The sequence below is a fragment of the Hydra vulgaris genome, chromosome 11, assembly GCF_038396675.1.
Source record: "Hydra vulgaris chromosome 11, alternate assembly HydraT2T_AEP".
Taxonomy (NCBI): domain Eukaryota; kingdom Metazoa; phylum Cnidaria; class Hydrozoa; order Anthoathecata; family Hydridae; genus Hydra; species Hydra vulgaris.
The window spans coordinates 25,697,440-25,720,046 of NC_088930.1; the positions used below are offsets into that span (position 1 = coordinate 25,697,440).

Sequence of the window (22,607 nt, forward strand, 5' to 3'; positions counted from 1 at the left end):
ATATATATATATATGTATGTATATATATATTATATATATATATATATATATAATAACATTAATAATAATAATAATAATGATAATAAACATCTTATTTTTTCTTTTAATAGTTTTTATTAATTTATTATTGCTCTGTTCTTTAAGATCATCGAGCACTCTATTTGTAGAATACACTAACATTATTTTATGCATATATTATTAACATAAAAATAACATATAATTCTTGTCTTCATATTTTTTGCATTTGTAAAAGTATATCTTCTGTATGTTTTTATAAAGCACCCATATCTACAGATTTGCTTGTTTTAGGGTAAAGTTATAACATGCCTATTTGTGATCTATGTGATGGAGAATCGTTTTATGATCTTGATGGCAAGTATTATTGTGTCAGTTGCAGTACACAATCTCAGGTTTAAACATTTGTAGTTATTAAAGTGTAATTATTTGTAAAGTTATTTTTAAAGTTAATTAGTTAATATATAAATAGTTCCAACTAATAAATTTTGCATGATTTTTTTTTATTTCAGTAAACTTTTTTTATAAATTTTATTGTTATTTTTTAAACCTAATGTTGTTTTTTTGTAAAAAAATTGTCAATTTTATTTGTACAAATAAATTGTCAAAAAATTGTTTTTTAACAAAAAAAGAAAATTCATTTATCAATTAAAACTCTTCTACAGCTTGTGAAAGTATTTTACAGTTTGTCGTCAACATTCTTATCATAGTCTTACAAAGGTGTTCTCCAGGACTCTCTTCAATTCTCTCTAAACTATCTAGTAAGTGCTTGATTGAATCTTGTTTTCCTGCCTGCTGGAAAATGTTATCTGCGTTTCCAATTTTCAAATACTCTTGAGAACATTCTGATTCCTTTAAATATTATTCAATCAGTCTCTCTATTATTAGCAAGGTCATTTTTTATCAAGTTAATTAACAAATTTCTAACGCCTTGAGTCTAATGACTTACTCTCTGACTGCCAATACAGATTTTGATCTTTCGAGGTTCGGCATGTTGGTCTTCTCTATATGCTTACTTCTAATGGTGTATCTAGAAAAGTTTTTGAGATAATTAAATCATAACTTTCTAACCACAGTATTAAAGTCATCCTCAAAGGGCAACACTTTCTTTCATTTCCAGTAACTTATGCAAAGTTCTATCCTTGATCCGGTATTGTTTCTTGTCTAAATTAATGATCTTCCTGTCAATCTTACACCTAAGGCGGCTGAAAACTTAATTTTTTGCTGAATTTCAACTCCTGTAATGATAAAAGGTCTTCTCTTTTTGATTGCTTAGAACAGGCAGCTGATTTTGAATCTGATTTCTGATTTGTGACAGCGTAGCTTGTGATTTTTAACACAACAAAACTCAGTGTATACTGTTTGTTTAACTTATTTTATAACGTTTTTATAAATCAGTGTAATTCTGTTTTCATATTTAGGCTGATTCTTCTAATGATGCTCTTCTCTTCTAGACCAGGTCAAAAAATGCACTGTAAACTTTAGTCATCACTATTTTATTAAGTTTTTTTTACATATACCTATATACATTTTTATATATACCTATATATTTTTATATATACCTATATATTTTTATATATACCTATATATTTTTATATATACCTTATATATGTTTTCAATATTTTTTATTCATAATGACAATATTTAGGAAGTACAAGTTGAAGCAAGACAAGAAATGGGTTATGGAAAAGATTACTATAGTCAACTTCAACAAAGAACTGGAAAAAAATGTGGAAAAAAAAATATGCGTAAGACTTTAAAAATCACATTACTTATAGTTTTGCCTTCACATTACATATAATTTCACCATCACATTACATTTAATTTCATCATCACATTACATTTAATTTCATCATCACATTACATTTAATTTAACCATCACATTACATTTAGTTTCATCATCACATTACATTTAATTTCATCATCACATTACATTTAATTTCATTATCACATTACATTTAATTTTATCATCACATTACATTTAATTTCATTATCACATAACATATATTTGAGTTCTAAACTGCAACTAGTTGCCTATACTATTCCTATTTATTGCAGACAGTAGTAGCTAATCAGAAAACTTATGTTTAAAGACTTGTGGATGAATAGAATAATGATACAGTTAGTTTCATTTTGGCATATTTTAACAATTTTAGGATTTTTTCCAAAGTTGAGGAGGTCGTAATTTTTTTCTAATTTAACACAAGTTAATAAAAACCACTTTTGTAAAGAAAACTATCCAGAAAATAGTTCTAGAAAAAATGAGTCACTTGTTGAAAGCGAGAAAAAAGCTAAACAGCTCTAAAGTAGTCTGTTTTGACCATTTGTAAATCAAAGGGGGCCACTGTGTCATGTTTCTAAGGTTATAATTTTTGAACCGTTGTACTTGGAAGTCTGAAATTTCAAATTTAACCTATCTACATAATGCACATAACAATATGTAAAAATCAGAAAAATCAGAGATGGTGACCCACAGTCCGTTGGTTGAAATATAATGATTTGACCCATTTATTAAAAGTGTGTGATGATAAATAATTAATGAAAGTTAAACAATTTAAGTATTAATTTGAGGTTTTCTTATATATATTTTTAATCTTAAAAAAACTCAATATAACTAAGATTTGTAGGTTTTTCATGCAAGCTATGTAAATAAATTTTGTTTGCATATAAATGACCATAAAAAGGAAAATTTTTTTACTAAATACATTTCTTTAACTTTATAGAAACTTTCTATTTTAAGTATTTTACTAAGGGCTAATGAGGCTTTATTTCTTTTTTGAATCAAGCTAAAATATTTAATTTCATCTTTACACCAAAGATGTATCCAAAGATGTATCACTTAAAATTTACCTTAAAGATTTATGATTACCCTATTACTGAATGAAATTTTTTGCTAAAAAAAATGAAAATGAAATATTTTTAGAAAATAATGGCTTTCTATATCTAAAATATCCTGGGATATCCTCCAAAAACAATCGAATGTCCTGGAATGTAATGTAGTAGTAGTGTAGTGGTAGTAAGCGACCGGGGCCAGGGCCGGGGCTAGGGCCGGGGCTAGGTTTGATAACACATAGCCATGACCAGGGCCAGGTTTATGATCAGGGCTGCATTAGTATTGATAGATCCTATAAAAATGTTATCTTTCATTAAAATTTATGATATGAATTTTATTTAAAAACAATATTTTATAGGATCTATCAATTTTAATGCAGCCCCGGCTGGGCTTATGACCAGGGTTGCATTTATATTGATAGATCCTATAAAAGTATTGTTTTTAATTATAACTCATATCATAAATTTCAAATAAAAATAACATTTTTATAGGATCTATCAATATTAATGCAGCACTGATCATAAACTCATCCCCGGTCGCGGCTGTGTTATCAAACCTGGCCCCGGCCATAGCCCTGGTCGTTTACAATGTAGTGGTAGAACACTTGCTTTGTAAGTTAGAAATTTCAGGTTAATTCCCCACCACATCCATGATAGTACTACACTCAACTTAACTCTTTGCACCACAACCTTGTTCCTCAAGGTTCATGTTTCGAAGCTAATTGAGATTAGAGAGGGTTGTAGTTACAGTTAAAAAAAAAAAGTGTAGCCTACTGGATGAGAGTAACCCCTTCAGCATTGGGGAGGTGAATACAATATGATAACTTTATTAATAACTTTCTTTATGTTAACTTATAATATCATGTAATAACTTTTTTGTTTTAGCGCATAATGTTGGACACACTTGGGTTATTTATGAAGGATATCAATATTTGATGAAAGCACAAGTTGATGGTCTTGTAAAAATGGGGTTTGATGCTCAATTAAAGGTATGTTGTATATATATTTGTTTTTTCATTGTTAAAATGAAATTTATCTCAAAGCAACATTTAATTATATAAATAAAGTTCTAATGCAGAAGTTCTGTTTAACTGTCTTTTCTATTTGTTTACTGTTTTTTAAATGAATAGGAATTGACCGTTTTTATAGGTTATTTTATAGTTGTTTTATTGGCGTTGTTTATTGTTTATTATATATAAAAATCTTTAAGTTTAAAGTAGTCCATTGTTTAAAGTTTCAACCAATTTAGAGCTGTGCGATTTTGAGTTGATTTTGGTAAAACATCGGTTTCAACCTTATTGGATGCGGTAGCTCAAGGCCCACCGGATGTCATAGGAATATCCAATGAAACAGTCTCATCTGATTCTTTTAACTAGTGTGAAGTAAGTTGCTCCAATGAGCTTAGATTCTGTGTTTCCAACTCAACTGTAGGTGAGTTTTGGGTTAGTGGTGCAAGATGACAAATCGAAATAGTAGATTCATGAATGTTGGAATACTTAATAAGTGCGTATTGTAGGTTTGCTTTTATTAGGAATACCTTACCTACATCAGGTTCATACATTTTGTATGAACCTGATGTAGGTAAAGGGTTTGAGGTTGTAGTCATATTCCTCTTGCATCAATCCACAGATTGTCAAATTATCAAGATAAGTAAAAGTATCTTTCAATTTCTCATCAGCAATAATATTGTCCATTGTTCTTTAAAACTGACCTACTCTGTTACTTTCACCAAACCACATATGCGTGAACTGATGTAAGCCTCTGTCAGCTTCAAAAACAGCATACAGGTATGCTGTATTTGAAGCTGATGAAATGAAGTATACTGTATACAGTATACTTGTTTAATTGAGATCTGGTGATAAAATAATTTCAAACCAATGGTACTAAAGTGTTGATACTGCAAAATTGTTTAAAAATGCGTAGAGTAGTAGAGGGTAGGCATCAAGACATGTATAATGAATGATAACTTGACTATAATCTATGACTAGGCACTTTTTTGATCTTTTGTTACTTGTTATAACGACTTGTGATCTCCATCGTGATGTTGAAGGTTCAATAAATCCATCTTTGTAAAGGTGTTGTACTTGGAGGTAATAAATTATCTGTCTTTAGCACTGTAGAGGCAAGATTTTGAAGCTATTGATTTAAGCAAATGACTGTTAATTGTGATATTGCAACTTTTAAAGAAATTGGTTTACGCTACTAGTAGTAGTTACTAATGTTAGTTTTAAGATAGATGCAGTTGCTAAGTGGGTGTTAGTTTGCTTTGAAAGACATACATTAGAGAAATATCCTTTTCTTCCACACTTGTTACAGGTCTACGGCATGTTAAAGCATCTTTAGCTGGACATCTATATCTAGAATTTCACAGAAAATGCAAACTTTGTTTTGAGAGGAGTTGTTAGGAATAGCAGCAGATGCGGTGAGAATTTCTATATTCTCATTAGAAACAGATAAAAGGTTTTTTTTGTAAAAGTTTTTGATCAACTGAGGATAATCTTCAGAATGTTTTTGAGCAGATTCATAAGCTTTGTCTCTAATGTCATGTCTCTATTTTCGCTAAGTCATTGGCGGATTTTATTAGAAGCTATACCACTAATAAAAAAGTTGTTTCTTCTTGGTATTGTAATGCAGTAACTGGTTTGAAGTTACAATCTTTGGCAAGTATTTTAAGTGCTTGGATATAATCATTAAATGGTTCACCTGATTTATTTCAACGTGCTAAGCAATGTCAAGCAAATATAGTGTTTAATGTAGAGATTAGTCAATATTTTTATCGCAATATCATAGGTGTTACATTCTGTGATGAAAATTAGTTAGAATTCTAAGTTTGTCAATGTTTTCTTGAGGTAACACGTCTAAAAATAATTTGAAAATTCTGAACCAATGTTTAAAGTCGTGCTGGTCGTAGAGTTTTGTCCATTGTTCTTTTTTACACAAAGATTAATAAGTTAATAAAATTGTTATAAAATTGAAGAATTTCAATAATTATATTTTTACTTTTCAACTTTTTATTAAACGAAATATTTTATTAAAAAGAAATATTAATGTAGCAACAGTAAAAATAATGTTCAATTTCATCACATATAGATAGAGACATACAAGGTGCTAGCCAGCCCAATTGCACCTCATATACCGTGAAATTCCCAATGGATTTAAATGACTTCAATGATTTTTTTTTTTTTTTTTTGAAGTAAAAAGACAATTTCAATAAAAATTCCCAAGATTTTGTAGAACAATAAAAACAAATGTTCCCAATATCACAAAAATGTAGTAAAAAATGTATTCATGGCTAACATCGTGACATATAGGTCCTGAATTTCCCTCATTCTATTATATAAGTAATATGATTTGTGATACATATATAATTGGTGATGTACTTGTGGTTTGTGATATGTAATTATATATGTGATATTATTTAAAAGTTTCAAAATAATAGGCTAAGAAAAATATTTTTTAACAAATTTTTTTTATTTGTTTATTAATTTATAATTTTTAATGATAATTTTTACTTATAATTATTTCATTGTTAGTTATTTTAACAAAGAAATAAGTTTTGAATTAAATATTTTAGAATTAAATCTTAGAATGTTGTTGGTGATTTATGGTTCGCTTATTTACGAGAAATGAAAGTTGCTTTTTTTGATGGAGAACCTACCACCATGAAGTTGCAAAAAGTAAACCATGAAGGTGGTAGAAATTTTAAAAAAATTGGAGTCATCCCACCCTATATTATCAAAAGAAAATCTAAAAGTTATCTAAAAAAGGAAGAGAAACGGAGAAACAAGCAAGGTTAAGTCATATAGTATTCATAACAAGAGATTAAAGTTAAATATATAAAAAATTGAATAAGAAAAATAACAAATTAAATATTTATACAATATATGAACACTAAACTTATACCAGTTGTGACCTAAAAAAATTGACAGGTAAACTATTTAATTTTGAATTAATATCAACCTTTTTTAAAACAAAATTTTAAAAAACTTTCTAATCAATATGGGATATTCTGGTAACAAATTAATATGTTAAATTTATCCACAAGGTCATTATGTTATCATTATGTTATTAATGGCTGAAAATATAAAAATATCTTTTTATTGATTGGGATTTTTGGTATGAATTATGACCAACCACTTTTTTTCACTTTTAATATCAAGAGGTACATCTTTTTAAATTAAAGGCAAAACACCATATTTTTTTAATTAATAATTTATGGCAGTGAAACTTTAGCTTTGTTATGTTTTTAGTAAAAAATGTTCTGAGTTAAGTTAACATGGTAGTATGATCTATAAAAGTGAATATATCTTCTGAGAAAAATATGATGATCAGGTAGATTGAATTATGGTTAGTATTTGAAAACAACTAAATGAAGTTAACTTCTTAAAAATCCCTCTTGCTTTAGTGTTCTTGGTTGAATAAAGGCTAAAGATGAAGCCTCAACAAAATACTCACTTTAAACAGCATTGGTACATTTTTTACAGATGGTAACTGCATCCAACTACTGTCTTTGTGATATAAATAAGAATTGCTTTAAAAAATCTTTGACAAAATTCTTCTGACAACTGCTCAAACTAAAAAAAAATTTGCACTACTCAACAATATTGTCTAAGGGAAAAAAAGAATCCTAATTTAGGTTATCAATATCACAATGAACCACAGTGACCGCCAGGTTTGAAGTCTCCCCACATCAGATTTTTTTTTATAAATACTTAGTTGTATATATGAAAATAAATATTTGGTATAATATAGTAAAAACCTCTAGGGGAATGGAAAAATGTATGAAAATCAAAAATAAAAAATTATAATTTTTAGTTAAAAAATATCCGCCATTTTCAAAAAAAGAGGCTATAATTTGCTAATCAAATACCGGCGTATTTTGATTTTAGACATACTCTGGTACACAACGACTTGAGTTTTATTAAATGGCGGTCAACAATTTATGTGCTGTTTGTTTTAAAATTTTTGGTAAAAAGTCAGCAAAGCTTCATAAGATATCTAAAGCTATTGAAGAAAAAATAAAAACCTTACACCTTAAGCAAAAATTGGAATAATTTCAAAAATAATTATGCTTGATCCAAAATTTTTGCAAATAAATAATTTTTAGGGATCCCTACTCATCGTCCACTTAGATATTTGGGCACCCAAAATTTTTTTCTTAAAAACATAGAGGTTTTAAAAAAGTAGCAAAAGTGCTCATATTACCAAGACCACTTGGTAATATGAGCACTTTAAATTAGCTTAAAAAAATTTCATTAATTAAGCAAAAAAAAACCAACCTGACAATTAGAACTAATTCTTGGAATATAATGATTTGTTATTAACAAAACTTATCATTAAAAGATCAAATTTTAAGCCACTTTTTATTCAAACAATACTACTATGTTTTCCACAAAAAAATTAATTTGTTATTTTTTCAATTTTATTAACTCAAACCTTTAAACGATAAAAATTCAAATTTTTTGCTTTTAAATTGCAGGAAAATATTTAGTATTGTTAAAATATAAAAAATTTTTACTATGTTTTGGTTTTATTCAAAAAGCAATTAAAACCACTGTTATTTTAGACTTAAAACTAGGTGATTTTAAAGAAAAACACTGGGTAATTTGAGCATGCTCATATTACACAAAAATGGCATCTTTATCTGACAGTCTGAAGATATCTAGTTTCTGATATTTTTTTATCAGTTGATAAAAATGATAACATGTTCATCAGCTCTTTAAAAATTTCAACAGTGTCACTTATTTTTGTTTGATCTCTTTGCAACTTATCTAGAGCAACTTCCAATGGTTTTAATATTTTCAACAAAAAATTAGTTTGGTTTTAATCAGGGTTGCAAAAAAACCGTTTTTTTTGAAAAAAACCAAAAACCATAGGTTTTTTTAAAAAAAACAAAAAAACCATGGTTTTTTTGGTTTAAATTAGGTTTTTATTAAAAAATGCCGTATTTAGTTACCCTTTTAAATTAAAAAAAAGCATAGCGCATTTTATGTGAGTAAACTATATTCTTTATCAATATTAATGTTATATTTTATCAAAATTATTCAATACATCATTATTTAATGTTCTATATATAAATACAAGCTTTGCTGCTTTTTCTACCCCCAATTGGTTTCTTAACTTAGAATGAACAAGGCCAAAAGTTGAAAAAATTCTTTCGATTCCAGCACTAGAAGCTGGTGCATTTAATAAACCTTCAATATCCACTATGTTACAATCCACAATTTTAAGAGATTTCCACCATTCTATTGGTGATACATTTTTTAAAACAGATTCACTATACAAATAGCTTTTATCGAATGGAGCAGATTTGGCTTTTAATTTGAATATTATTGGTAACAAGTTCTTGAACTCTTTATCTGCGAAATTCATGGCAGCTTCCTTTTCATTTTCAGAAAGATTAGATTTAAAATATCTAGGATCTAGTGTGTTTGCCAGTAAATGAGCATCACTGACAGTCTGATGGTATCTAGATTCAATTTTTTTTTTTTTTTCGTTTGATAAAAATGATAAACTGTTCATCAAATCTTTAAAAATTTCAACACTGTCACTTATTTTTGCTTGATCACTTTGCAACGTATCTAGAGCTACTGCAATTGGTTTTGATATTTTTAATAAATCCTCTGCGTTTCGCTTTATCTGTATATCACTTACTTTTTTACCAATCATAGGATCCAATTTTTTATTTTTTTCAAACATTGTGAAAATGATGCTCCAGTTGTTGACATATTTTTCAAGTGAATCACATACAGAATTCCAGCAAGTTTCAGTAGGAAGTGGCAATTTTGTTCCTCCGCTTAATTTATAAATTGCTCCAGCTTGATGATTATTTCTTATATATTTTATTATTTGTATAACATGCTTGCTCACATTTTCAATGTTAAGATCATTCGCTAAAAGATTCAGCATATGAGCACCACACCCATAAGTTATGATATCTTTTTCAGATGACAGTTCTTGTCTCATTGATTTCATATTAGCTGCATTGTCAGTCACAAAGCTTTTTACTGTGCATCCAAATTTACGTCTTACAGAATTTATTGCTTCTTTTGCTAATTGTGTAAGATATTCACCAGTATGTGAATGACCAGAAGTGTTGATTGTTTCTACTAAAATGTTAATTTTATCTGTAATTACAGAGATACAAACTATTGGTTCATTATGTACATTACTCCAGCCATCTAAAGACATGGCTACAATTTTCCCATTCAATACATTACATTTTTCAATTTCTTCTGTGTAAACCCTATCTAATATTTCTCCTCCAATTTGAGTTCTATTAGGTAGAGTGTATCCTGGATGAAGCATATTGATAAATTTTTTAAATTCTTTGTGTTCAACTGTTCTGAAGCTAGAGTTTGTACTGTATATAAATCTACCAAGTTGCAGATCAAATAAATCTTTCTCTTTGAGGCTTGTTCGTGTGAAAAACTTATCAATTTTCAAATATTTATCAGCTGATGTTGAATTGGGCTGGAACCTTTTCATTTGTTGTTGTGATGTTGATGGCGAGTTACCTTTAAAATGAAATTGCAGTTTATTGAATTATTCTAAATATATATGTTTACAATATAGGGAAAGTATAAAATTTAAAATAACAATGCACTCATTTAATTACCTTCAAGAAGTTGTTGATCTTCAATTGAATCCATAATTTCATGGGGTTGTGATTGCTTGCACTTTTTTATATGTTCATGCATCCTTTGAATTTGACCTTCCATTTCTTTTCTACACGCATTACAAACTGCTCTACACCCCTTTCTTTCTGGAACAGTCACTCGTGTATATTTTAACCAAATCATATCACATTTGCGCCCAGTTTTTTGAGACATTTTTGTGGTATCAATAAATTATGTTATAACTACTTATACTTTTGCTAAACATATAAATCTATATATATATATATATATATATATATATATATATATATATATATATATATATATATATATATATATATATATATATATATATATATATTGTTAAGAAAACTTCCTGATGAAATAAGTTCATCAGGAAGCAATGCTTCTTGATGAACCTATTGAAGGAGAAACTGCCTGAAGAAGAAAACAGATAAATAAGTGTTATTACTAATTTATTACTGCTTTGTTCTATAATAACACTGAGGACTCTATTCTATGAAAAAACAAAAACAAAACTCATGGATTCAAAAAAAATCATCTATATTGAAGATTAGTTTTATTTGTGAACATAACCCTCTTTTAGTTTCCTGTTGTAAGTTCAAATCATTTTTAAAAAAAACATTAATTTGGTTTAAACCAACATTTTTTTAATTGGTTTAAACCATGGTTTAAACCAATGGTTTAAACCATTTGGTTAAAACCATGCAACCCTGGTTTTAATTAATATTTTTTAGATTGGTTTAAACCATTTGGTTTAAACTTATCAACCCTAAGCCGAGTAAAATAGGTTTCTTCTAGAGCGCTAGCAAGTCTTGCTTAAAGTTTTTTCTAACGGATTGGTTGTGTACCCCAGGATAAGATTGAATTAAAAAAAGGTATCTTGCAATGTTAACTAACTCTCTATGCACATATGAAAAGTTTATTTTAAAAACCACCCAATTATTTATAATACCTAGATAGATTATAGTTCCTAGATATACCAAAATGTCTTGAATACCTATCTAAATGGATGAGTGAATCGTTCTTATGATTCTTCAGGAATTCAACAAATTGACCAGGAATTTAATAAAGTTTAATGAAGAATGACTAGGAATTTAACAAATTGTATTGGCTGAAAATTAGAGAAAGAATATATTTCAAGGTCCTTTTAATAATGTACAAATCTATTGTTCTGGAAGCACCAATGTCATTTTGCAATTTAATTCACTACTCAATGTCAGAAAGATCCAGCAATCGTTTTGGTAATCAAGTATTATCCCTCTATAGTCCTAAACTTCGGAGTATACTTACAAATATCATCTGTGACGAAAAAAACACAACTATTTATAAGAAAAAACTAAAATCTTATTTAATGGTGAACAATGAACTACTCCACCAGAAAACTTGTGAATGTTAATTTAAAAAAATATTACTAATATAATAATTTGTTGCACAGCTGAGCAAGTGTTTTGCTAACTTTATCCACTATTCTGGCAAAACACAGTACCTGTGGTAAACATGTATTTATTTATTTATACCAACCTGTTATTTCAGTCGGTAAACTATTTTTCTATTAAAATTTTGATTATTTAAATTTTGATTAATTTCAAATGATCAATTATCAAAATTTTAAATAATTTAAAAATAAATGTTTTTTTATTTAGGATATTTTAGTTTAACATTAGAAGGAAGTGGTTCGAAACATTCAAAACAACAAGAAGAATATGAAACACATTACTTAAATCCTGAGCTTGAAAAATGTTTTACACAGAAACATACCATGATATTTTGCTATTTAGGACTTTTGTTGCTGGGAGAACCCATTCTTATTACAGATTTACTGAGGTATATTTTAAAACTTTTATATTTAATTTTGCAATTGTGTATTTTTACAAAGTCACATTATCAAATTACTTGTAAATGCTTCAAATTAACATACCAAATCAATTGTCTTTAAATCAGCTTTCATTTTATACAAATCTTTAAAACATTGACCTATTTCTTTTTAATTATGGTACAATAATAAAAAGTATTATGGTATAATTATAAAATAGGTTTTAAAACCCATTAAAAGGTGTGGAATTTTTACCCATGAAAATTAGTGAACTACTGTACCCATTACAATAAGTGTACTAGTAACTAGTGTAATGAGTGTATTACTAGAATTGTTACAAGAAATAATTAACTACATAAAATAACTAGATTTAACTTTAATATAAAACCAGTCAGGTAGAAGCAGAGACCATAAAGTTCACTGTTTTTTAATTGTCATGGTTTTTACCTGTGATTTGATACCTAAGTTTTTCAAAATCCAAAAGTTATTGATAGCCATTTACTGTGCATCAAAAATAAGTTTTATAAGTTTTAAAAATAAATTTATCTTTGATAAATTCATTATTTTTTAAATTGTTGGTCATATCTTGAACAAGATAAAAAGATATTCAGCATCTAGGTCTTTTACAACAGAGTAATGTTGTTTAATTTCTTTACTAGGAAAGTTTTATTTCAATTATAAAAATTTTAATGGCATCTCTTTACCTGTCTAAAAAAACATCAGTCTTCACTCTTTGGCCAACGCTTTTACCCTTAATTCTTTTCGTGTTCACCCACACCTCCGCAAAAGTTTTTACCAGCGCATGAAAAAAGTGCCTGCCAAAAAAAGAAAAGCTTTTTTTAATTGCTTTTAAAACTTTTTTTTTTCAATGGCCTTCCACCATTACTTATTAAATTCAAAATTTTCTTTCAAGTTTGTGTTTTAAAAATTTTACTATAGTTGAATTTGTTTACTTGAAATCTTTAGAACTTAATTTTGTGTTTTATTTCATGGTTTAAATTGCCATTTTAAAACAATAATTAATAACATGGTTATGATTAATGATTAGTTAATGGAAATTTATTACATATATTAAGTCACATGATTTGTTTTTACATTTCGTATTAGTTTTTTGAATTGCTTCTATTAAAACATTTCAAAATTTAAAAAAAGATTAAAACACATGAATTTTTCTTAAAATTAAAAACAGAATTTTAAAGGTTTTTTGAATTAAATTAGTTTTTATTATATTTAAATTATAATTTACGATAACGTATTTTGTATTTTTTTATTTATACTGTTTTTATTCAACTTATTAAAATCTGTTATTATTCAACTTATTAAAAAGTGGTTAGTAATGTATTTTTAATAGAGTTTTTTTTATAATTTTATTTATAAAATCCTAATTTTGAACCAATGAGCAATAGTTTAGAAGGTCACCTAACTATCAAAGAAGGATAATTATCCTTCTTTGATAGTTAGATGACCTAATTATTAAAGATATGCCCAAGAACACCAGGAAACCTTTTGCCATCTACTAAAAATAATGTTACACCTCAGATTTAAGAGTCTTTTACCAAAAACAAATGCCTTTTTGCAAGTTATAGAAAAAATTATTTTTTACAGCCACAGATTAGCATTGTCAACTTAATCAATCTTAAATGAATAAATTATACAATTTAATCAAAAAGAGCTTTCGTTAATAAACTGTACACAATAAAACAATATTCAAAAATTAGAAATATATGTTTGACAAGTTTTTTGCATCCCTGCAACGTCAGTTATTGTCAAAGTTTTTTTGTCTGAGTAGATTGGTAATGCGTCCTATGAGAGATTGTATGTCTGATTTATTGCTTGAAACTTTGATGTTCCTAAAATGTAACAAAGACTTATAGGCTATATAGTGATACACGTGAAAAAAAGGTAGAAATTTCTACCTTAGGGTAGAATATGTGATATACCCCTTAGTAAGGTATTATTTTCTACCTTTTAAGATTAGAAAATTGTACCTTTAAGATAGAAAGTTATATGATAAATCATTTTTTTAATATAATTTTCTACCTTAAAAAATAAAAAGTTATACCTTACTATGGGTATATCACAAATCCTACCCTAAAGTATAAATTTCTACCTTTTTCTTAGTGTGTAGTTAATGGTTATGACATATAGTTAATGCTAACAACTAATATCAACATATTTTTAATTAAAAGATGTTAATATTAATTTTTAGCATTAAGTATAATTCTTTATTTTTTATGTATTTTTGTTTTTGGCTTTCATATATTTCCAAATATATTTTCTTATTGACTTGGTCAAATTCTAAGCATAACCTTGTCTAATTTCACAACATGTGGTTTTATTGTCAAAGCACTTTCTACCTACAATTTTTGTTAATAATTGACCTTAACATAAGGCCAAAATTTAAGTCTTAGGTTTTAAAAATTTTGCATAGGCCTTGGCCTTGAAACTCTTGTCCTTGGCATAGACCTTGAAACTCTTGACCTTGGCCTTAAAACGTTTAATCTTGGTTTTGGCCTTGGAACATGTGGCCTTGGAATTGGTCTTGCTATTTTCGGTCTTGTTAACAACTCTGATTTAGACTTTAAATAAAAAATTTTTTGATGTTTTTATTTTAATTATTTATTTAGAATTTAAACATTTTAATTTAGAACTTAATTAAACTAGTGTTTTTATTTAATTGTTTTATTTAGAACTAGAAAGTCCAGACACGTAATACGGGTCATGCTAGTTCTGATACACGTCTCCCACTTATTCTTTATTTCAAGTTTTTAAGAAGATACAGAAAATAGTAGAAAGTAATGATCTTAGCCTTATAAGAGATCTTTATTAAGCCTTTTCTCTTTTCTTGAGTGTTATATGCACATTAGGGATGTTACTTTTTGCTAAATTTTTGGTATCTCCAGTTTCCAATATAAAAAACAAATGAACTTTGGTTTGAAAGTAACTAAAAAGTCATTGGTTTTATTTAATTTTTGAAAAAGGTCACCTACCGTGAAATTTTGAAATTTTCTTCAATAAAAAGCCAACTTTAAAATCTCATTCAAAAAAAATTATCAATTTGAAAAAATGAATTTAAGATTAAAACAAATTTTATTATTTTGAATGATTTTTCAAATCATTCAAGTTTTGTTGTTTTGTTAATCCAACTTTTGAAATTTTATATTGAATTTTTGGAACAATTTTAGTTTTTATAAAAATCATGCAATGATTTTTATAAAAACTAATATTGAGTTTCTTACTAATTAAGTTAAATAATGCAATAAAATAATGTTCAAATAAATAAAAAGTATAAATAATAAACAAAAAGTACAATTAATAACTAAAGTAGTAGCATACATACAACTTACACAATCTATGAATTTTTAAAATGAAAAATTTAAAGACTATAAATTAAGAACATTAGAAAATATAACAATATTTGTGCAACATTTTTCGCCTATCATTCCTTGAATAAGATGTTTAACAATTTTGAAAACATTTAAACAAACATTTAAATGCTCTTGTTCTTGAACATGCAACATATAGTTGACCATCAGAGAAACACGCTTTTTTTCTTAATATACACCAAATGTTTGACCTTGATCTTTATTGATTTTCATTGTATATACCAATTGGACAGGAGACTGACCACTTGTCAGAATAAATTGTAAATTCAAATGAGAGAGCAAACTGAATTTGAGTAACAAATACCTGTTTACCACCAGAAACAAATATAATTAAGTTAAAAAATAATTAGTAAAGTTAAATAATAGTTTTAAGTTGTATTACCTGATTTTTGTGCTATCAAAAAAAAGGTTGTTTAAGTTAAAACAGTTAAATTTGACTTTAATTAAACAGTAACTAAGCGTCATAAGTTAGACTTTACGCATTTAGTCAATTACATGCTAGGCGATTCTATTTTAACCAATTACAATCATTATAACAAATGTTATATTTAATTTGTAACTAAGTTTGTAACTAAGCTTTTGTAACTAAGCTTTATATTACTAACTATAAGAAGCGTGTTCGGAAAAGTCTAGTAACTACTTAAGAATGATGTAAGATGATGTTAAACTTTAACTGGAGTATTCATATTTAGTTTTAAATGAAACGTTTGTCTTTTCGTTTTTATTTTAATTATTTTGTTTGATATATAAATCTTTTTAATATTTTGCTGTTTTTGTGTTAATTATTTATCTAGAATTTTAATAAAACATTTGTTTTGCTAGGTTTTTTTTAATTATTTCATTTAGAATAATTTCAATTAGGAGCCATAGCTATTAAAAAACTGGCTGGCAAATTTAATTCAATGTGTCAATTGTTTAGTAAAGTTTTTAAAGAACATCTGCAAATAAATTTAGTCTTTTCTATTAAACTTGGAACTGTGTTTAAGTTATAAACTGGAAAATATTACATCAAGCCAGATCAACTGAGGACATATCCTCAGCTGATCTGCCTTGATGTAATATTTTCCTGTTTATAACTTAAACTCATAACGATGTTCAATGTACCTGATCTAGCAGTGCAGTCTTTAGTGGCAATCCAAGTTCAAGGGCTTTTTGGTTTACTGGTTTCTCTTTTACTACTGACAAGTTCTTTTATTTTGATGGTTTAACTTTATATATGTGTAAAACCGGTGTCAGTAAACTGATTTTACATTAAACATAATAGTAATTGTAGGGATGTTACTGAACTTTGGCTCTGGCTCTAAAAGGTAGGAACTTCCAGTTGATACACCTATATATCAAACTTGAGAGTTGTGATTTAAGACAATTTTGTGATTCAAGACAATTTTTAATATTTTTATTAAAAGTTTATTAAAATTTGTTCATAATCTGGAAATTGAAAAGTTTATTGTGAATTTACTGAATTACTTTTTATTATTTGAGATTTGTGCAATCAGTTTTATTTTGTACTCAAACATAGTATGATCCGTTTTTAAATAAGTTATAAGAATGCAAAATTGGTCATCTTTCAGACTAACATTCTTGACAAATCAGATTTTTTTTTGTATTTGTGATATTGTTTTTTCTGTCTTGCTTAACTCTAATGTTTTTTCTTTTACTGTAAATGTATACATAAATGAGAAATATGGTTTCTTGAATTAATCGAAACAATATGATTATCAATGAATAATCTGGGTGGATTTACTCATGTTTGTAATGAAAGTTATTTATTTTTCAGGGCGCCAGTGGAGTTTCCTCTATTTTTGTTTATAGACCCTCCGACTTTATTAATGACTCTTACAAATTCAGACTTTAAAAAAAAAAAATTTCATCTCTTTAGAGGCAGAAATAAAGCTTATCTATGTTGCTAATACTTCAAAACCTATGGATGTGTGGTTTACTATATCTTGCAGAGGGTATTCTACTTATGTTTAATTAAATGTGGTTTACCCGATCTTGCAGAGGGCATTTTAATTATGTTTCAGTTATGACTAGATGCTGAGGAGAGTTAGATTTTGTTTCAAGTATCTTATTGAGATTTGGATATGTTTCTAATCATCTGGTATTGATTTTCACTAAAGTCAAATAAATCTGCAATGCAAAAGCACCTGTTGGGGTCAATAACATTGGGGTACCAGCATATACAACTACCCTGAGTTTTGTGGCGTTTTTATGCATACTTTTTGATTACAAAAGCAAGTTTAGTTAAATCAGATCGGACTTTACATATTTTATAGTTACCAGTGCAAGAGCTTCAGGTGCATATTCTTAAAGATCAGAAATTCTCTGTCTTTTGGATTTCTCCTCTATATCTTTTTAACTCTTCAAATCTCTCTGTACCAAGCTGCACCTGTGCTAACAATCTCTCCACTTTGTCTCCTCATCAAGCCGTTTTATGATGTTTTCTAGGAACCTTAAGAAAAGTCTATGAGGTTTCTTTAACTTAGATTTTACTTCATTCTAAAATCTTTTAAAATTTTATCATTTATATTCTAGGTCATTCACATTAAGTTTGGATTTGTTTAAGCCCTTTATCCTGCTAACGTCTGTCAACAGCTCATACTTTACATTTTCACTTGCTATTCCTATTTCTTCAATAAATGGAATCAGATATTTTCTCTTTATTCTGTGATGATTTTTTAACAAGTTTTTCATTTTTTAATAAAACAAGGTAAAATAAAATATGTATAATTTGACTGTACACATGTTATGTATTTTTTCAGTTATTAACTACATTTTTAAAATTCATCTTTTTTATCTCATAAAATTACCAATATTTATCAACAGCTTAAACTTAAGAACATTTCAAAAAATGGATTAATTATTATAAAGCAATCATTAATTGTATTATAATGTTTCATATAAAGGAGATAATATAAAATATGACACATTTAAACATGCTTCTACAACATCAATTGTTTTTCCTCGTTTTACAACAGGAAATATTTGCCCAAAATTAAAAAGTATAATTAATATTTAATAAACAAAATATAATTCAGCAAATATTATTTATGTTTTATATATTATATAAATTAAAACTGTTATTTAACGTTTTTAACTTAATTATATTTTGTATATTAAATATTAATTATATTTTAACTTTAGGCAAGTACTTCCTGTTGTGAAAAAGGACAATCATCTGAAGTTTTAAATGCATGTTTAAAATTTTATTTGTATTGGTAATGGATGCAATATAAATATATGGAAAGTGACTCTGCTTTTACACCCATCAAGTTACAACCAGGAGTAATTAGTTATAAAGATCAAATTACTCTACAAATTATGAAATTTGGGTGTAATTAATTATAAAGATTTAATCTTTATAATTAATTACACCTAGGAGTAATTAATTATAAAGATCAAATTACTCTACAAATTACGAAAGTAAATATTTAAACCCATAACAGCAATTAAACACCATAACATAACAATATAACTTTTAAACCTGTTACATGGATTGAATTAAAAATTGTGAATTGAATATACTTCATATTTTTCAAATGTTTATAGGAACTGGAAAAAGTTTTTTTTGTGTGTGTGTGCATACAACAAAATGTTTGTTTGCTGGTTAACTTATATATTAAAACTTATATTTTTTGCAATATTTGCATTTTTTTTTTTTTTTATTTGTACAGAAGAAAAGAAATAAAAAGAAGGTTTTTAATTCAATGTCAGAATTATATATATGCCAAAGTTTATAAATAATATTGGGCCTAGCCCGTGAGGGCTAAATTTAAACACCATAACATAACAATATAACTTTTGTTTGTATATGTAACTTGCTGTTATGGGTTTAAATATTTACTTTCGTAATTTGTAGAGTAATTTGATCTTTATAATTAATTACTCCTGGGTGTAATTAATTATAAAGATTAAATCTTTATAATTAATTACACCCAAATACAAATTTCATAATTTGTAGAGTAATTTGATCTTTATAACTATAATTTAAACATAAATTTTAATTCATTTTTTTTCAAAGGTGGTCAAATGAAGGAGCTCTTCCTTATCATAAAGCTTCAGTTGTCCTTCCGGAGACAATGAAATTTGTTTTTAGAGATGATACAAAACTTTGCAGAAGAAAGACTCCTACAGCAAATGAGATGAGCATACTTGCAAAAAAAATTATTGAAAAACTAAAACTAAATATAAACTTTTCAAATGAAGAGTTAAAGCTATTATTAACATCTGTTATAGTTGACTTGGAATTCGACTGTAAGTTTTTTATGTTATAAAACTGTTAGCTTATTTTGTTCTTTGTTTAAAATAAAAATTTTAGATTTTTATATATTTTAATATAGAATTTTTATTTTACTTATTAATTTTATTAAAGATTGTTAATGATAATTAGAAAATAAAATTGATCAAAAAAATATATTGATACTTTATTTTTTATGATAATATGATACTTCTAATGTTAAAAAAAAAATTAAAAATTAAATAGGGTAAAGATTTTAGATATTCAATGGATTATTACTTTTGAGATATTCAGATGTCAAATGGAATGTATTATGGAAATCAGAAGTTGTAACAATCACTTAACTTCATGTTGATGCTTTAGACATGAAAGGTTCATGCACTTATTATTCCAGTTTTCAGACATTTTCACCACATTTTTAGCGAAACTTTTTATGTTTCCTATATTTCTTAAGTTTCTTTTATTTATAATATTTATCAAAAAGTTGTAATGCTAGTTTTTTTTTTGTAATTTAAAGAATATTGAAAAAAATAGCTTGATATGTTTTTTCCAATAAAATGCATTTAATGAAAAGTATTACAACAACTTTATATATGAATAAAATTATTATATCCAATCATTGAGATTTTTTAACAAATAGTTCATTTAAATAAAACAAAGCTGATCATATTAGTTATTCTGAACTTTATGACATTGTAAAGTAAGTTATTGAGTTTAAACGAATATTTATGTTCATTAAAGTTAATGATAAAAAAATAATAATAATTTAATTCAAAAAATAATATTTTGAATTAAATTATACAAACATTAAAAAATATTTTTTATTTGTTTCAAATTTTTCATCTTTTTTATTTATGAAAACAATTTACTGACTTAGTTTAGAGTGAATACCACTTTCCTTTATTCAGTTTACACACATGCACACACACACACATGTACACGCAAACACATGCACACACGCACATAAATGACAACAGATTTAGGTGAAAACTTAAATAGCTGTAGATAGGTTGGGCAGACAATTTGTAGATTTTTAAGAAATAATGAAACATAAATAATGAATGGTAATAACAAATAGAAATAGTGTAATAATAAATAAAGTAATGACAAAATTCAGAAAAGCAATAATAAACTCAGAAAGTCAGCAACAAACAATAGAAGAAGAAAATAGAAGAATTAAGTCAGCAACAAACAATAAAGATGACAGTCACAAAGCACTTAATAACTATAGCAAAGTTTTAGTTTTATTTGAGTATTTCATAATTTAACAAATTTAAACCACTTATATTCACATTGTAATCATTTACTAATTAATATTTAGTTAAGTATTTAAATTAGAAATATGTTAATGCTTTAGTTTAAATATTTAAACATTCAATCTGGTATATCAATAATATAATTAATAATAATAAAGGAAAAGATTTATTTTGTATTTTAAATAGTTAAATTTAAATAAATTATTTTTTATTTCTTTAAAAATTTTCTATTAAATTTCTATAAAAATCCAATTCATTAATCTAAGTAAGGGGACACAAAAATAGAAAGTAAATAACAAAATATAAGTGACCAATTTAACTTTTTTTTTAAATGACAAAACAATAAATGAAAACTGAGATTTTAATTACTACAGGTTCCAGGTAATTACTTCCAGGTAAGTCAAACACCGGTTAACTTGAACTTTTGTCATCTGTGTTTTAACCTCAAACAGTTTCAGTTGGTTCCTTGAAATTGTTTAATTGAGTACTATTTAAATTATCTGTTTAAGTTGATCTTTTGATAACTCAAACTTTTTTTATGTTAAACCATTTTTTCATCCCCTTTCAGAAAATTTTTTGGGTTAACTTGAACTTTTCATATGAAAATAAAGAAATCAAAATAAACTTGATTACACTTTTTTTAAGAAGTCATTCCATATAAAACATAAATAACAGTAGGCTAATATTTTCTATAGTTTTTCATTGTATTTAGATCTGAATAGAATAGATCATTATCAGACATAAAATAATGCTATAATAAAATTATTATATGATAAAATTATTAATCTTTATAAAATACTGTTCAATAAGTAAGCAAGCTTTAAGGTGCAATTTTATAACCAAATAATGCGATTTTATTACCAGATATTAAAAAAGCAAGCTTAGCTTTAAGATGCAATTTTATTACCAAATAATAAGAAAGTCATTTTGTTGCTAAACTTTTTTAATGTTATGTTTTGAGCGCACAGCATGAATATAAAACGTAACTTCTTTCACTAAAAATTTTATGCGGATTTTTTTAGTATAATGGTGTGTATTTAATTTTTATACTTTAGCATTAAATCACCTTAACTTGAACTAATATCTCATATGAGCCAAAGTTCAACTTAATGGAAATTCACTTTAGTTGAACATTTGTTTTTCAAGCTATTGGGAATTAATTGTATTATTTTATAAAGTTTTCCTTCAACAATAACCAAATTAATTTTTATGTTTTTTTTTTTTCTTCTACTTTTTTCAATTTTAAAGATATTTGTACCATATTAATTTTTTTTTTTCAAAATCTATTTGATATTTATTTTACTTTTTATTTTTATTTTTATTTATTTTTTACTTTTTATTTTTATATGATTTATCATTTTACTTATTGTACTTATTTTGCAGAATTTTTTATTTCATCCTTTGAATTTATTTTAATAGTTTTGT

General features: G+C 26.3%; 1 protein-coding gene across 3 annotated transcripts in view; it reads left to right on the plus strand.

Moving 5' to 3' along the window:
- The first annotated feature begins 282 nt into the window (after window positions 1-282).
- LOC100214275 (TATA box-binding protein-associated factor RNA polymerase I subunit B) overlaps window positions 283-22,607 on the plus strand; it is a 28,052-nt gene continuing 5,727 nt past the window's right edge. For 2 of the 3 annotated variants that reach the window (XR_010641859.1, XM_065810575.1), the window contains exons 1-6: window positions 283-410; window positions 1,664-1,763; window positions 3,733-3,836; window positions 6,435-6,639; window positions 12,134-12,314; window positions 19,711-19,943. Coding sequence is in view for 2 of the 3 variants with exons in the window: in XM_065810575.1 (XP_065666647.1) it covers window positions 324-410; window positions 1,664-1,763; window positions 3,733-3,836; window positions 6,435-6,639; window positions 12,134-12,314; window positions 19,711-19,943 (910 nt within the window). In the remaining variant the exon portion in view is untranslated. Of the gene's footprint in view, window positions 411-1,663; window positions 1,764-3,732; window positions 3,837-6,421; window positions 6,640-12,133; window positions 12,315-19,710; window positions 19,944-22,607 lie in introns of all 3 variants that reach the window. The other variant, XM_065810576.1, reaches the window with a different exon arrangement.